The 18228-nt window shown below is 34.3% G+C and overlaps 1 protein-coding gene across 9 annotated transcripts in view; it reads left to right on the top strand.

Annotated features, from left to right (window-relative positions):
* The window catches only part of fhod3b (formin homology 2 domain containing 3b), a 339130-nt gene that overhangs the window by 30700 nt on the left and 290202 nt on the right, over nucleotides 1–18228 (top strand). For all 9 annotated transcript variants that reach the window (XR_015511250.1, XM_087286868.1, XM_087286867.1 and 6 more), the window contains exon 2: nucleotides 5118–5224. Coding sequence is in view for 8 of the 9 variants with exons in the window: in XM_087286868.1 (XP_087142994.1) it covers nucleotides 5118–5224 (107 nt within the window). In the remaining variant the exon portion in view is untranslated. The remainder of the gene's footprint in view (nucleotides 1–5117; nucleotides 5225–18228) is intronic.

The following is an 18228-nucleotide window of genomic DNA, read 5'->3' as shown; positions in this document are numbered from 1 at the left end:
AATCATATACAGTTGAAGTCAGAATTATAAGCCCCCCTTTGATTTTCTTTTTCTTTTTAAAATATTTAAAATGATGTTTAACAGAGTAAGGACATTTTCACAGTATGTTTGATAATATTTTTTCTTCTAGAGAAAGTCTTTTTTGTTTTATTTCGACTAGAATAAAAGCAGTTTTTAATTTATTAAACATCATTTTAAGGTCAAAATGATTAGCCCTTTTAAGCTATTTTAGCTTAACAGAACAATAGCCTACAGAGCAAACCATCATTATACAATAACTTGCCTAATTACTCTAACCTGCCTAGTTAACCTAATTAACCTAGATAAGCCTTTAAATGTCACTTAAAGCTGCATAGACGTGTCTTGAAAAATATCTAGTCAAATATTATTTACTGTCTTCATGGCAACGATTAAATAAATCAGTTATTAGAAATGAGTTGTTAAAACTATTATGTTTAGAAATGTGTTAAACAAATCTTCTCTCCGTTAAACAGAAATTTGGGGGGGATACAGGGGGACTAATAACTCTGGGGGGCTAATAATTCTGACCTCAACAGCATGAAGTCTATAAATAGTCAAAGTTAGAACTGCACAATATTGGAAAAATCTGACATTGCCATATTTAGTTTTACTACGATATATATTGCAATATAAATATAATTTCACCTGAATCTGAACCATTTGAATAGTTAGATTTGGAAAGATTTCATGAATTTTAATTGACTGGGATGATCAAGTTTTTTTTTTCTGTGCAGATAATATTTTTATCTTTTATCCTAGTTAAATAATCTAATCCTGCCATGTGACTATTGCAGATACACACATTGCTTTATCAATGCTCAAGGGATTTATTGTTCAGTCTTAATAGAAATACAAATGAAGCTGATATTTTGTATACTCACATATAAAAAGTATAAAATATATTTTTTATTTTATTAATTTTTTTTTCCCCCCAAAATAGTCATAAACTGATTTGAATCTGTGGGTCATTCACTGGCGACTCACTCTAACCAGATCTTTTAAATCAGTGAGTCATTACCTGAATACTCACTCTGAAGGATTGTTTGAATCAGTGAACTATTAACTGGAAACTCACTCTGACCGCATCATTTGAATCAATGAGTCATTATGTTTGTTTGAAGTGGCTCTGCACAGACTAATATGTGCATCGAAGCATACAATTAGAGAGCAATTAGAGAACCAACAGATCTGTGTGCTTTTGAATTGTTCACATCATACTTTGATGTCACACCAGATCAGTTGAATCTGTAGGTCAATAACCGAAGACCCACCCTGACCAAATCTTTTGAATCTGTGAGTCATTAACTGGAGGCTCACAATGATCAAATCTTTTGAATCAGTAAACTGTGAATATGCAAACTCCACACAGAAATGCAAACTGACCCAGCCGAGGCTTAAACCAGTGACCTTTTTGGTGTGAGACGATTGTGCTATCCACTGCGCCATCGTGTCACCTGCATAAATAGTGATAATTAAAAATATATTCAATTATATATATTTTTCTTTTAATCTTAACTAAATAATCTAATCATGTGATGTCATTATTGCAGATAAACACAATGCGATATTGATGCTTAAACAATATAATGTTTAGTCCTAGTCAAACCAAAAATGTAGTGGCTTTTTGTTAGTACTCACATTTAAAAAAAAAGTTTTAAAAGTATTTATAGATAAATGTTTTTTCAGGAAAAAGTTACCTTTTTTCAAGAAATTTTCATAAACCGATAATTCAAGTGTGGAAGAAAATCAAAATCAAATAAAACTTTTGCATGTACACAAGTACATTACAAAAATTATTAACACACTATAGATATGATCAATAAAATGCTTATAATAAACCGATGTGAATTCAGCTGTGTGACGCATGTGCATGTGAAGGAGCCCTCCTATGAGTCAGATTTGAGCAGCCTACAACACTGACAGTCTTTTGTTTTAAGAAATATCTCACAAGCTGCAGCACAAACTTAAATGTACATCTCGATATTCAAGATATCTTTTCATTGATGTTTTTCACAATATCTGTAGAATTTGTAATGTTGTCAAATGTGTAAACAACAGTGTTTTTAGCTGCAGTTAGCACTTCTGTCGGATGGTAACGTTAGCTGATTTTTTTCCTAGTTATTTGGTCCATCTCTGGGACAAAAGCAGCTACATGAATGCTTAAGTTTTAAATAAAAATGACACCATCAAAATAAGGAGTGACTTCCTTCATGTTTAATACAACCCAGCAAGCACACAACATCATAAGTTGTTAATATTAGGTCATGACGTCAGGTGACCAAAAGTCAATGTCTAGCCAGCGTCTAAGGACAACATTCTCAAATTCAAATTACGTTGATATTTGGTTGATTTTAGGTTGTGTTGGAAAGTGACCAAAATCCAATGTCTGATGGCATAGTGGTAACGTTCACACAACGTCTAGGTGTAACATGATTAGGCACTGATATTTGGTTGATTTTAAGTTGACTTTAAGCTGGACATTGGACATTGATGTCACCTGATGTTGGGTTCTGACGTCAACCTGATTTTAATTTACTGGTATTTTGGAATGGATGTATAAATGGTACTTTCTGGAAGAATCCTTGTTTGTGTGAGCAGCATATATTTGAATTACAGTAAAGTCTAATTAGGACATACAGCTGCGAATGTGCATATCAATGTAGCATCATTTTTATTGTAAAACAATAATTAATATTTTACAGTACTGTGATGGTTAGGTTTAGGGTTAAGGTAGGAGTAGATGTTAAAAAAATACAATTTATTGGGTAATTTTATAAATTAGATAAATAATACTTGGTACAACTACTGTTTTTATGTTACAGTGACGGTTGGGTTTAGGGTTGGGGTAAGGGTTGACGTTAATAAATTACAACTAATGTGAAATGTAATAAATAATATAAATATTTAATATAACATCAGTTCTGTCTAATTAACAAATTATTTTGTGAACCACTTTAAAAGGTCATCTTACAAGATTCAAGCTTTGTCACAAGTTAGATGCACAAAATGTTTTTTTTTTACTCTGCTAAATTTCAATGTTTAGTTTTGTTTTAGAATGTGGTGAATAAATACATGTCACATAAAAATACTTTGATTAAATATACATACTGTACTTGAAAATGTACTTAAGTACAGTAGGGAAGTAAAATATTTGCAGTAGTTACTGTCCAACACTGCTGCTGTACTGTATATCACTGAATGGCATGGATGGACTTCTCACAACACTTCTATAAATCAGACACCCTGAATGCATTAAATAGAGCATTTTAAAGCTGTCAAAGTTATGACATGATATTTTGATGCTTTAGTTGCAATACTGAGGAAACGTGACAGCATACTTACTTTAAGCACATTTGCTCATTAGTAGCACCTACTTTTCAATGTGTCTGAGGCCCCGTTTACACTAGTGCGTTTTAGTTTGAAAACGCATAAGTTTTGCTACGGTTACGCCATCCGTCCACACTACGCCGGAGTTCTCGAGCGCCGAAAACGGAGCGTTTCGAAAACGCTGGAGAGGCCGTTTTCATTCTAAAACGCTGCAGCTCCGTCTCAGTGTGGATGGGGAAAGACGGAGATATCTGAAAACGGAGGCGGGGCTGCAGACATTCGCCTCTCTGATTGGGGCTTTTCCTCAATATTAAGTAGCCTAACACACAGTTCAGTCCTGAATCTTCTCCGTGTAAGTTCAGACTTCGCAAGTTTGATCAAGGCTGCATCTCTTCTTCTCAGTTTGATATGGAAAACATACCGAGGACCAGCGTCAATCTTCACAGGGAACAGTGTACTTTATAACTTCATTCACATCACCTTGGCTACGTTGTTTCACTTTCTCAACAATAAAATGTAAACTTGATATAAGGAACTGCCTATTTTTATTTTAATATTAACAACTAAACAGACAGCAGAAATGTTGAGGCGTCGTGCTGCATATATGAGCGTCATCTTCACTGTGTGCATATTTATAACAAAACGGAGCCGATAACAACTGCCTCCTTTCAATTTCAGTGAAAATACGAAACACACCCTCTCTTTTGCTGAATATCAGTTTTAATAATCGATAATGGCCATTATAAAAGTATAACATACAATAAGTTTATACATTATAGGAAATAAAGGCAAGCGATCAGTCAATATACAGAATGTAGGCTACGTGCTTACATTAATCATTAACTTATCTTTGCGCTCAGCCAAAACACGTTACCTGAGAACAAGTAATAGATTCCAGTGACCAAAGTCAGGGAATATGTCGTTAGATAAAGACAACAAGATGAATGAAATATCACGTTTTATAAATATAGTGAGATTAGATCCAGCGGGAGATGCTTGATGAGAAGTCCGACTAGCAGAGCTCTCATCTGGGTAGTTGGGCTCCAGCGATTGCCAAAGTGTGTGTGTGTGGTCACGTGATGTGCGTTTTCAGCGTTTTGGTGTGGACGGAGAGCAGTTCAGAAACGCTGGGTAAAACGCGAGTGTGGACGCGGATCGTTTTCATTCTAAAACGCCGTTTTAAAACTAATACGCACTAGTGTAAACGGGGCCTGAGGCAATGATGTCTCTATACTCTGTTGATGGGCGTCTCGCAACAGAGAAGCCTTTTGTTTTTTTAATCAGATAGCCTTCATGTTTTAAATAGAGTGCTTTAAAGGTGTCAAAGTTATGGCAAGTCTTTAGATTCCTCAGTGATACTGAAGGTTTGTGACAGACAATTTACTTCATGCACATTCACACTTTAATTAGTTATACAATATCTGTGTAAATGAGTTGATATTGAGGTGAAATATGAACTGGAGCATGAAAGGACCGCCTGAGCGTGGTATGTCACTGTTTATGAAGCTGTGTGATGTTATGAATAATAATAATAATTATAAAAATTATGATGCATTCCTGTTAAGCACATAGCTGTCATGTCAAAGCTCAGGGTGATATTAACCTGATGTCATGCATATCAAATGTGTTGGCATTTCCAGTGGTTTACTTGAATAGGTATTTATCATTGCACTTATTGCATGACATTACATTTAAGAAGGTACTTTGATTGTTGCTGTGTATAAACTGTGCTTTTAATTAGTTGTTCTCATTGTGTTTTTCTCTCTCAGCTTGATGACTGTGCTTTGCAGTTGTCTCATAATGGCAGTTATCTGGACCTGGAGTCCACCTTGGCTGAGCAGAAAGATGAACTTGAAGGCTTTCAGGAGGATGGAGGGTAAGGAACAGCACAAAAAAAATCACTATTTAATTATATTTATGCTATTATAAACTTGTGGGATTTTCCTCTTTGGAACAAATAATTTAAATTTAAAAGAATCTCTAAACCTTCAATTTCTTTGTTGTTATTTATTTATTTATTTATTTTTTGTGTTGGACAAAGATCATTCTTGATTAATCACATTTAAAATAAAAGTTTGTTTTGACATAATATATGTTTGTATATTATACATTTATTATAATTTTTTTATGTTACAGCCTTATTCCAAAATGGATTAAATTAATTTATTTCCACAAAGTTCTACACACAATACCCCATAATGACAATGTGAAAAAAATGATTTTTTTTAAACTGTTGTAAATTTATTCAAAATAAAAAACCTGAACAATCGCATGCACATAAGTATTCACAGCCTTTGCCATGAAGCTCTAAATTGAGCCCAGGTGCATTCTGTTCCCACTGATCATTCCAACTCTGGCGAATATGCAGAATATTCTGAAAACGTAGTCCCCTGGACGTTTTTTAGGGCCGCAAAATACATCCCAGGAGGTACGTATTTTTGCAGTTTTTGTTTTCGCGAATTCACGAGCAAAACGACCGTCTGTCTGACTGACTGAATGATTGACTGGGCGACCGGCCAATCGACTGAACCACCCTTCTCCTTCCCTAAACCCAACCAATTTTACAGATTGAACCGCCCACCCACTTACTTCCTTAAACCCAACCAACAATTTACAAAAGTCGACCAGAAAAAGAAAAGCCCTCATCTGATTTTTATCACATTTTTGCATTTTACCTCTTTCTCACACTGTCATGAACTTGTTCACTTTATTTTTTGGATTCTGTTTTTGTCTTACCCGATTTCTGGAACCGCTCTTTCCCAGACTTAAACCCGTTGTCGTGGTCAGCTCCTCTCTGCGTCTCAAGTCCGCCGACGTACATGATGAGCTAACTGGACAAACTGGTTGGGGCAGAAAAGCCCTCCACATAGAGGTAAGCTGTCAGCCGGTAAGCGTGCAAAGGAACGATGTCACACCGCCCCGTATCGCTCGCTTAAACATAAAATGCAGCCATACGTATATGCATGTCTAAAATGCAACTTTTGTAAAGCACGTTGCCGTGTCAGATTCCTTGCTTGTAAAATACGCTTTAGAATGCATATTTTAAGCAAGATTGAGGAACGTGGTTATGCGTGTTGATCTGAAGAGTGTCGCTCTCGCTCACCGAAAACAAGGCTGAATATGCTGTACTGCGTCCATTCCCCAATAGCAATCGCCTGACATTGCCTGTCCGCATTCCATAAAGTTGTTTGGAATTAAATGTTTAGAGATAGTCTGTGCTTTTGATACACCCCTTTGATGCTTCTTATGTCCTTGTCGCAGCACCAGTGGCACTGAAATTAGGCACCGAAATTCATTTGCTGATTTGATCCTGTACATATCGGTTACAAAGGTACCGGTGCTATAATGGCACTGGGTTTCAGTACCCAACTCTAGTCAGGATAGAGTGAAAGATGAATGCAGCAATATACAGAGACATCCAGAATGAAAACCTCCTTCAGAGTGCTCTTGACCTCAGACTGGAGCGATCTTCCAGCAGGACAATGACCTATAGCACACTCTTAAAATATCAATGGAGTGGCTTCACAATAACTCGGTGAATGCCCTTGAGTGGCCCAGCCAAAGCCCAGACCTTAATCATATTGAACATCTCTGGAGAGATCTAAAAATGGCTGTATACCATCGCTTTTCATCAAACCTGACAGAGCTTGAGAGGTATGGGCAGAGAGGAATGGGCAAAAATTCCCAAAGACAGGTGTGCCAAGCTTATGAAATCATATTCAAAAAGCCTTGAGGCTCTAATTGCTGCCAAAGGTGCATCAACAAAGTATTGAGCAAAGGCTGTGAATACTTATGTATATGTGATTTTTCAGTTTTTTTTATTTTTAATAAATCTGAAACTATTTCAAAAAATCTTTTTTTTCGCATTGTCTTTATGGGGTATGGTGTGGAGAATTTTGAGGAAATAAATGAGTTTAATCCATTTAGGAATAAGGCTGTAACATAAATATTTTGGAAAAAGTGAAGCGCTATGAATACTTACTATGAAACTATACAAAACTATTGTTAAATAGTAACATGTTATTAGTACAGGAACAATTCTTTTATAAAGCCCATTTAATTAAAACACACAATAATTGTTGCACAAAATAATCCTGATTATTACAGAAAAAGAAAAAAAAAGTTTTCTTGTCTTTTTTGGAACTGAAGTGCTGCATGAATATTGTCACTCAATGTTTATGGGAAAATAAAACCTATTCCTTAATTTTTTCTAATGTTTTGATTCCCAAATTTTAAAAATATTTGAAGAAACCACTCACACAAAGCACTGGTGTTTCCATAATTATTCCAGAATTGCGAGTACATTTCAAGCATTTTCCCTTAATTTACTCTAAACTGGTGATACAGAAAATGTATAATTTACAGAAAGCTGAATTCATTAATGTAAAACAAATGAAAAAATGCTCAAATATGATAGGGAACTTTTGATTCTGTTCATTTAACTGTTTCATTTAACTTTTTTTTTTTTTTTTAAACTAAGAGTTAACAATAACAGAGCTGGCATTTTCCACCATTTTGTGCTTTAGTTGAAGATGCTCACCCAAAATCAGTTACCACATTGTATGTCTAAATTATAATTGAATAGATTAGATGCAAAAACCTCTAAGTGCCATTTGAAATTTTCATCTAAAATTAGCATTTTTCTCACACTGTTGTGTGTAGTTCCAGTAATTTTACATTCAGCGCAAAGCCTATTTTCATTGCCTTTAAAGTGAAATAACTAAACATTAACATAGGAGGCTGAGAAAACAAATTTTAGAGGAATTTTTTTTTGGCACTAAGAGGTTTTTGCATCTGAACTCTTCAATTGTTCATATTTTCATCATATTATTGTTTTTTTAGTGAACGAGTAATTCACTGAAACATAACAATAACAGTTGACAAATAATTAATTACTATTGATGTATCTTAAAGATTTTGTACCAATTAATGAGAGAAGAATTAATAACATGACTAAATGCCTTTGGTTGGTAGAAATGGTTAGTATAGAATGGTTTGGTTGGTATAAAAATGTTTTTTCTATAAGTGCTTTAAAATGTTTTGCCTTTTTATAACCAATGTAACAAAGTTAACTGTATAATTACTGAAATGACAAACAAAACAGAAAAGAGAAGTTTCATGTAAATGTACCTTAGCAGAGTAAATTACTTAATTCTAATTAATAAGACTTCAGTTTTTAATGGTTTCTAATGCTAAAATAAGATTTAGGAGGCAAAGTCAGTCAAATATATATATATATATATAGTGAAGGTAATTTAATATTTTTTAAGTTAATACAAAATGTCTTTATTACAAAAAACAAACATTATTTTTGGGGATAACTGGATATCATTTGCGTTATTAATCCAAACTTTCAATACATTTTTACTTTTGAAAAATAAAAGAAGGTTTATCTTCAAAATGTAGATGGTAAATTGTTGAATATAGATAAAAAAAATAATTATTCCAGAATCACCCATATGAGGTTAAATAGACATGTTAACTATATGCTAACAGTCACTTTGAATTACTGAATCCCTTATGATGATGATCAAGTGACTCTATTCTTTATTTCATATAGATGTCTAAGTTGTAGTCTTTATGTGTTGAGTAGTCTATGCTGCATTCATAAAAAATGCAACTGAGAAATAATTTCTCCTGGTCTTCGTGAGAAGTCTTTGACTTTGAGAGAGCCCTTACTTTCACCATAGAAGACCAATAGACGGATAACTGCCTTGAAAGACATACAAAGTTTACATGAAGGCGCTGGCTTGATTCTTAATAGCCTCTGGGTGACTATTTTCTTAATACCTACATTTCAGTATGTATTCACATCATGTTACATTGGAGGCAGCTATAAGCACAATCTTGTCACATGCATTCCATAAAACATTTAATCTAAAGCTATCAGAAAGACCTTCAAATCTCGCGGCACATGCTCTTTTATCTTCTGCACATACCACAGACGTTCTGGGACAGGCCTCTATTCAGCGAGCCCTCAAAATACCTGACTGGTTGGCAAGGGCAGCAATGATGTCAGCCTCCTGTCTTAAGTAAGCTGGCAAGATCCACAGTTAATTGTCTTGTTGAGCAAAGTTCAAGAATAGATTCTCCTTTTAGAATTAGGCATGGTTTCAAACACTTTTTCTTGACCTCTGTCTGTTGCACTTGAACTTTTACTTTTAAAGCATTATTGTGGGAGTCAATGTTTCTGTCTGGCACTCCTTTTTTGTTCAAAATTGTTTCGACTTTCTTTGTTGTATACGTGTGACTTTGTATCTCGAAATCTCCTGTCTGGCTTTAAATTCCACAATTATACAGAAGGTGAAATATATATTTTACAGTTGTGCCTCATAGTTGCTTATTTTATCACTTCCACTGTGATTATTACTTTTAATTGTGAACTCATAACTTAAAATGTTGCAATTAAAATACTATTACACTGTAAACAGTGAGAAGTTGACTTTACATAAAAAAGTAAATTATTTGCTTTTAAACTTGACTTGAAAAAGTTAGGAGGTTCATTTCGAAGTAGCAACCATTGATAAATCAGGGATTTCAGGATGAACCCATTGCCTTAAAATTGTTAAAACAAACAAAAAATTTTAAACAAAAAAGTTAACAGTTCCAAGTTACAATGGGTTTACTCAATTATTTGTGTAAAGTCAATTTGTTGCTTTTAGGCAACAGGTCTACTCACTTTTTAAAAGTAGATTTTCAAATAACTTCTACAGTAAAAATATCATAACTTAATCAGTTCATAGCTCTGATTTAAATGTGCGATTTCAAAGTGCAAAGTTGAGTCTAAAGTTTAAGTTGAGCTTTATTATTTTGCTAAATGTCTCTACATACAGTGGTATGAAGTATCATGTTTTGCAGCACCGCAATGCTATATAAATAAACATAATAATAAATATGAATACAACACTGGACTTTTTTAAACCTACTGTATGCATAACGAACATGCCCCGGCAGGGTCAGTTGGCGTTTCTGTGTGGAGTTTGCATGTTCCCCTGTGTTATAAACACATAACTATAGGCATGGGCTGGTATGGTTCTGATGGTACAAAACCCTTGCAAAAAAAAAAAAGAAAAAGAAAAAAAAAAGGCCCCCTTTGGACACAATTTTATGGATATTTTCTTTTGAGAAACATTTAAAATATGTTGGAGCAGTAACTGAGTTTCTACAGGTTTCATCAAGTCAAATTTAAGACATTTCAAGAGCGTAATGAATGAATTTTCAGACTTACACAAGGCTAAACCCTTAAGATTTTTTAATAGCCAAGTAAAAAAAAAAAAAACTTAAAAAACAAATGTTATTGTAAGGAAGATAATTAAACCATGTAGTACACAGAATTAATAAATAACTGTTTCTTAAAACTTTTATTGAAGGATATTGTTAGTGTTTGGATGAGTGTTGGCCCAATTGGGTATAGATTTTCATGGAAAATTAAAACCCGTTTAAAATGATTTAAGACCTACAACACAATATTTCAGTGTATTTTTTAGGACCTTTTAAGACCTAAAATTTGTTTTTTGAAATTTAAGACTTTTTAAGACCCCACAGATACCCTGAGTAAACTTGTCAGGCTAAATAATTTGAATGAATCATTGACTTCTGTTGTCTTCATTTGTTTCAAAAACACAGATTTTTTACAATTTAAAATGGCGTATTTGTATATCTTTTCTGCTGGAGATACTGTTGTCCTACAAAAAATAAAAAATAAAATAAAATAAATAAATATTCTTGCATTTACCTCAGGAACGGTATAGCAGAAAATTTCGGTGGTGTTAAAACCTTGACTTTCAAACCACGGTATACCTTGAAAACGGTTATTGTTCCATACCTACACATAAAATAAGACAGGCTACAATGTTCTGCAAGATATTGTGCAAAGGAGGTATATAAGGTTGATAAAAACAAGTAGTGGTGGTACATTTAACAAGTGCACATTGTTTTTCTTATTGAGTCCTTGTAAGGTGGAGTTTAAGAAAAGTGTCTGGTGCATGTGGAGAGAGAGTGTTTCTAGAGGTGGTTTGTAGAAACACAAGGGTTGACCAACATTTCGGACATGTCAGAAAATCATCCAACCATCCAATTGTTGATTGGAAGCAGGGCTTGACATTAACTTTCTTGATCACCATCCACTGTGGCTAGTAGATTTCCAGCATTACTAGCCACTCGCCATTTTCGCTAGCCATACCTTTCTTGTTGGGAAAATATATTTTGCTCACATTTGACTTTGACATGCTAAATTACTTGATGTGTTATGTGACAATGTGTTATGTCTACATGCTTTCTCATTTATTTAACTTCTTGTGTATTGTGTATTAGCTTGCTCAGTGTGCATGAGCAAATTGGTTGTGTCACATTGTAATCATTTTTTATTTCATGATTTTTCAGGGTTCAAAATTAAGGATTTACCAAATTTATCTCTGATCACACCAAATAAGTATTTTTTAGCCACAATTTTTTAATGTGTAAAAACATGTATAGCGTGATAGGTGCACTTTTTAATTCAACAAAACTTTTCTTTAAAAAAACATTACATTTAAAAAATAATTTTTGTCATGTATCTAAAATATTTACAGTAATCTGTCCTGGCTAAAAGTCCCAGATCACCACTTAACTACACTTAAACGGGGAGTAATCTCCCATTAAAGCAATGTTATTGTAAATAATGATAATTAAACCATATTAACAAAATAACTGTAAGCAAAAGAAAGCAGGTGAAACATACCTTGCACATGGTTAATGTTAGGCCTGTTAACAATCTCTTCTAAGAATAATTAAAATGAAAGCAGTGAACACTGCTGCTTACAATAAAATATGTGTATTTTGTTTAAATTTTGAGCTCTTGAAAGCAGCAGGATGGTGGGTGCACAATCATCGCTCTTTGTCCAGCCTATTTCAAAGGGAACCAGTCGCACCCGTTGCGCTTCCTCTTGGCATGGTTGCTTTGCGCAAGTAAACGTGAGCGCGCATGCTTTTTTAACAGTTGCGAGCAACACATCAGCTGTTAGCGTGACTGATCATGCTCTTATTCTGTATTCATTCACCATTCTTTTGCTCGCGCGAACACAGTTATTTTTGTCAGTCGTGCTGCTTCTCGATTCTAATATTACATTTGCACAAATATTAAGCCATGCTTATTGTCGAACCCTGCTTTTAAGAACACTACAATTTAAAAATTATTTCCAACCACCCAAAGTGGCTATGGAGGTGTCTGTCTAACCAGCCAGAGCTGAAATCTACCCGCATTTGGCGGGTTGGCGGGTGTTAATGTAAAGCCCTGATTGGAAGAGTTAAACTACCTCGGTTTCCTCCGTACTGCACGAAGACAGCATGACAAACAATGCATGACAAGAAGAATCAACTGAGAAATTGAAACTTAACATTTATTGTTCATATTGCAGTAGTTTTTATCTTGCAATTGTGACTTTAATTGTGAGTTTTAAATGTCAATCTAACTCTATACAACTCACAATTGACTAGCAAGTTTATGTTTCATGCTGTGACTTTTATTTAATTGTGATTTTATTTAACAGAAAACTATTATGTTTAGAAATGTGTTGAAATAATCTTCTCTCCGTTTAACAGAAATTGGGAAAAAAATAAACAAGGCTGCTAATAATTCAGGGGGGCTAATAATTCAGCTGTTGTTTTAGGACGTGTTAGTTTCATTCAGCATTGTTGCTTAACCAGAACTGACGGTTTGTCCTAACATCGATGCGAGATTAAACCGAAGGCCTTGTGTCAGGCTCAGCTTCTTCAGCATGAGGTGGTGTGGTAATGATTAGGACGGTTAAGCCACAGTGACACAGAGATATCCAAAACAAAGTGAGGCGTTGGAGGATCATTCCTTAATCAGAGCCCAAAGTGACTTCATATGACTGAGGCACCTGTGGAATGCAACGTCTAATCTGTATCCATTTCTGATTATACCGCTGGAATCCCATCACAGGCCTCCAAAACTCACTTTTAGAAACAAATCTTCAAGGACGCTGATGAGCAACGAGCAAAAAGTCACATCTGATGGTGACTTCACCAACAACGTACGTCAAATCAATGGAGTAAATGCACTCAGAACAGTTAATCTCAGCTTGAAAAGAACTAAAAGCCAGAACTGAATGCTTTGCGAATTAAGAAGCCTAAGAAGCATAAGCCTGATAATTCATCACAGGCCTAATGTAAACAGTAAGAAGATACAGTGGCAACAATGAAACGGCAACAAAGGGATCTCAAATTATTCCTTGAGCCAATTAGCCTACTTTTTTTTGTGTGTGCTTTCCTCAATATATGAAATGTAGGTCAGGCACATCACACCAAAGCAAGATGCAAGCCCACAAAACAGACTAGAAGGAGGAGAAATGGGTTTGGTTTTAATCACGCACTTTGGCCAAGGTTTTCAGACCCCGCAATAAAGCAGAGCAGCAGTAAATGGAAGGGGGCTGTGAACTCCAGCCCATCCAGACCATAAAAGCCCACTGCGCTGAATTACCCTGTTATTAACAGTAATGTAGTCCTCCATTCCTGCTCTCCACAGCCCACTCAGACACTCTGCATGGGTCTAATAATGCACACTCTTGATAGCCTCTTGGGATGGAAGGGGGGGTCTTGAAGACTGACAGAATAGAGAAAAAAACATGCTAGTTGGCACTACCGTTCACCTCTCAGAGACCAATGAAGCGGCCCTTCAGCCTCTCACTCATCCATTCACTTACTATTCTGTCAACTATGTTTTGAATTGGAGCTCAATCCAGTGGAACTATAATGGCGCTAGACCTGCATCCGCATTAACACAAATACATCCCTAAATATTTGTGGCTATGTCCAATAATGGCTTCAGATGCCAAAAATCGAGCCTTCATTCACTGGTGTTTTTTGAGCCTGTGTCAACTCGGTGGCTAGAAAAGATAGCAGAGTCGTCTAATAAAAGTGCGAGTCAATAATTATTCACTGAGGTTAAAGAAAAACGTACTTGTTTAATTTGGTTTGATTACATAGGTTTGCAGCTGATTTATTTGACATGAGACTTTTGGTTCGCTGTTAGCAGTAATTTATGAAAGCTTGTTTTGCCTCAGATTATAAAAAGGAGGGGAGACTTGTGGGATTATGTTTGAAGAAAGAAAGAAAGCCACATTTTAGGATATATTGAAGTGATATAAGAGTGAGATAATTATGAGAGGGAAAAATACAATGCAAGAAGTAAAGTCTAAGTTATGTGAAATAATGTCAACTGACCCTTCGCCCAGCATAGATTGCATGTCAATCAAACTGCCGCACAGGAATAATTGTGATAAAATTACAAGAGAGTGATGATAAAGTTGGTTTTAATAACTCATTTCTAAATACAGATTTTTTAGTTATCTTTGCCTTGATGACAGTAAATAATATTTTACTAGATATTTTTCAAGAAACAAAAATTTACATTTAAAGGCTTAACTAGGTTAATTAGGTTAACTAGGCAGGTTAGGGTAATAAGGCAAATAATTGTATAAGGATAGTTTGTTCTGTAGACTATTTAAAAAAAGCTTGAATGGTCTAATAATTTTGTCCTTAAATTGGCTTTTAAACATTTTAAATCTGCTTCTATTATCGCCAAAATAAAACAAATAAGAATTCTTCCAGAAGAAAAAAATATTATAAGATATTAAAATTTCCTTGCTCTGTAAAACATCATTTGGGAAATATTTAAAAAAGAAAGAAAATTTCAAAGGGGGCTAATTATTCTGACTATTCTGATTTGTGTGTGTGTGTGTGTGTGTGTGTGTCTATATATATGTATATATATATATATATATATATATATATATATATATGTATGTATATATATATATATATATATATATATATATATATATATATATATATATATATATATATATATATATATTTGTGCTTTCAATTGATTAAAAAAATTAACTAATTAATCGCACCTTTTTAAAAAATAATCTCGATTAATCACATTTAAAATATTGAAACTTGTAATTTTGGCTATTTAAATGTAAAATTAATGTAAACGCAAGACAAAAAATATTTAAATTCAAAATATAATTGTTTAATAGAATTTTTGTTTAACTTGTAACACATCAATAAAGAAAACATTGATTTCCATGTTGGATTCTAAGTGGAGTGCAAAAAAATGCCAAAATACAGGAATTGCAGATATGGAAAATGAAAAATTATAATAATAAACTATAGAATACAAACTGTTGCACTCATTGTAAAGTTTTATTGCTGTGAGTTGAGAACATTAGTTATAGAGTAGAAACAATTTTGCTTAATCCTCCTTTACATTTATCCAGTTGCTAAGACTAGTATCCCGCAAGTGCACAGAGACTCCCAAATGCCCGCAAATGAATGATAATTTCTTGCAAACCGGTCGTTAAATACATTGCACACCCCTCTCGCCCCTACTCCGATACGTCGCTCACTCCACCCCTGACACCCCTCAAAGGGCCTGAAACAGACACACACACAGACACACACACACAACGCGCTGCAGACGTTTTGGCCCCAACGGCCTTCCATACTGTAGCGACTCCCCTCAGATTCAACACGCATGATCACGTTCATCAAATTTGCTTAAACTAAGCGTCCTAAAGTATTACTCTATTTCACAATGATTCTGACACAACAACGCGAAGCATACGCTTTCGTTGCGTTTAATGAGGAAACACGCTAAACTTGGAGGGCTCATGCTGAAAGTCAGAGTAATGCCCTCTTTGACAGCTCGCGACTTCACCAGAGACTTTCTGAGTACATTCACATAAGACACCAATACTCCGATTTTAATATGAAGATTATATTCTTATTAAAATTCTACCGTGTAGCCTTAAAAGGAACCTTACCTTAAAAGAAAACAGAGTCACGAAATGCGGAGGATTTTCTTTCTGTTCGCCATGCGGTATCAACTTACAACAGAAGTCGAAAGTTAAAAATGTAACACCTGAAATTGCATGAAACTCTGGATAACCTGTGATGCAACTAATTGTTTTATACTGGAACTTGCCTTCAAAAAGTGCTTCCTTGGTCTTGCCCACATTTATTGCATGTTGAACACACGTCCACCACAACAGGAAGTAAAAAAAAAACTGCGTTAATTGTGTTAATTTTTTTTAAACGCGTTAATTATTTTAAATTAATCGCATGCGTTAACGCGTTAATTTTGACAGGGCTAATATATATATATATATATATATATATATATATATATATATATATATATATATATATATATATATTTATATATATATATTTCTACAACAGTTCTGTCTGGTTCTCAAATCTGATTGGCTGAATATTCAATCTGCAATATCAGAACTTCTACAGCCTCTTTACCCTTTGTGTATTACTCCGCTCACAAACACCCAGCAAAAAGCAGACACTACAGATCTAAAGTTTAAAAGATACTTTTAACTGTTTTAACAGCTGTTTAACTGTCAGCTTATGATTTGAATCCAAGGCGGAAGAAAGTAGTTCCTCATACAAAAGGGTTTTTGAGACCCACCATGTTTGATTTAGTTTTTATATCCACAATGCCATCAAACTGTTGTATAAACGCAATATCACACTCGTAGCACTGCGAAATGGCTGCATATCGGCACTGGTGGGGACACTAATGCACGCCTCCCACCACTGCCGATATACAGCCATATCGCACTGCTACTCGTGTGATATTTTATATATAAATAAATCTAAATACAAAAACTATACAAAATACAAAAAACTAAAAGTTAAAACAAAATGACTTAACACATAATTAAAAAAAATGGAAGCACAAAAATACACACTCAAAAAATGATGTTTGCTTTGTGGTCAAATTACTTATTTAAAAACACAACACAATTCTTAATTTTTTTGGGTGGATACCTAATTGTTTTACATTCAAATAATTAAAATTGTTGTGAATTGTGAAAATAAATAAGTTAACTTGATTAATTTTTGTTATCCTAACACCAATAGATTGTGTGGAACTCAGCATTCAAAAAAAAAATGCTGACTTCCACACAATTCTTTTATGTTGTCCCAACACAAATCGATTAAGTTAATTTAAGCAATTTTACAAATTTAAGTGGACTTAACACATAACATAATGTAACGTGATGTAACGTAACGTAACATATCTAAACATAACAACATAACATAGCAAAACATAACATAACAACATAAAAATTCTCCCCAAAAATTCTTAAAAATTGTTTTGTTTTCACCTTATTTTAAACAATTAGTTTAAACAAGTAACAAAATATTTTTTAAGTGCATCTAACATGTAATTTAAACTATTTACAAAAAATCTTGGGCGGTTCATTCCGCTGTGGCGACCCCGGATTAATAAATGGACTAAGCCTACAAGATAATGAATGAATGAAAAAATCTAGGCATAAATGAGCCTTTTTGTTTAAAGCTGAAGTGCTAAAACTAAATAAACATGAATACAATTAAAACTTTACAAAAAAATTCAAAAGTTAACAGAACCTTTGATTGTCAGAACTCATTGGGCTCTATTTTGACAGTCTATGCGCAGAGTGCAAAACGCATGGCGCATTTTTGCTATTTTAAGGACGGGAAAATCTGTTTGGGGTCGTGGCGCATGGTCTAAAAAGGCTGAGTTTATTTTCTTAATGAGTTATAGGTGTGTTTTGAGAATAAACCAATCAGAGTCTCATCTCCCATTCCCTTTAAGAGCCAGTTGTGTCGTACCAAAAGCGCATTTGCTATTTACATGACGTAAAGTAAGTGTACGTGTAAAAACTGAGCATATCATTAGCAAGAAAACAGTTAAACAGCATCTACTTCGCGAGAATGAGAGATAAATTATTAACTTTCACTTTCGCTCTCATAGATAGGGAAACCTTTTACGCACAGACATCAATTAGCCTATAAATAATTAATTTC

The sequence above is a fragment of the Danio rerio genome, chromosome 16, assembly GCF_052040795.2.
Source record: "Danio rerio strain M-AB ecotype USA chromosome 16, GRCz13ab, whole genome shotgun sequence".
NCBI lineage: Eukaryota > Metazoa > Chordata > Actinopteri > Cypriniformes > Danionidae > Danio > Danio rerio.
This window is presented reverse-complemented; position numbering and strand designations above follow the sequence as displayed.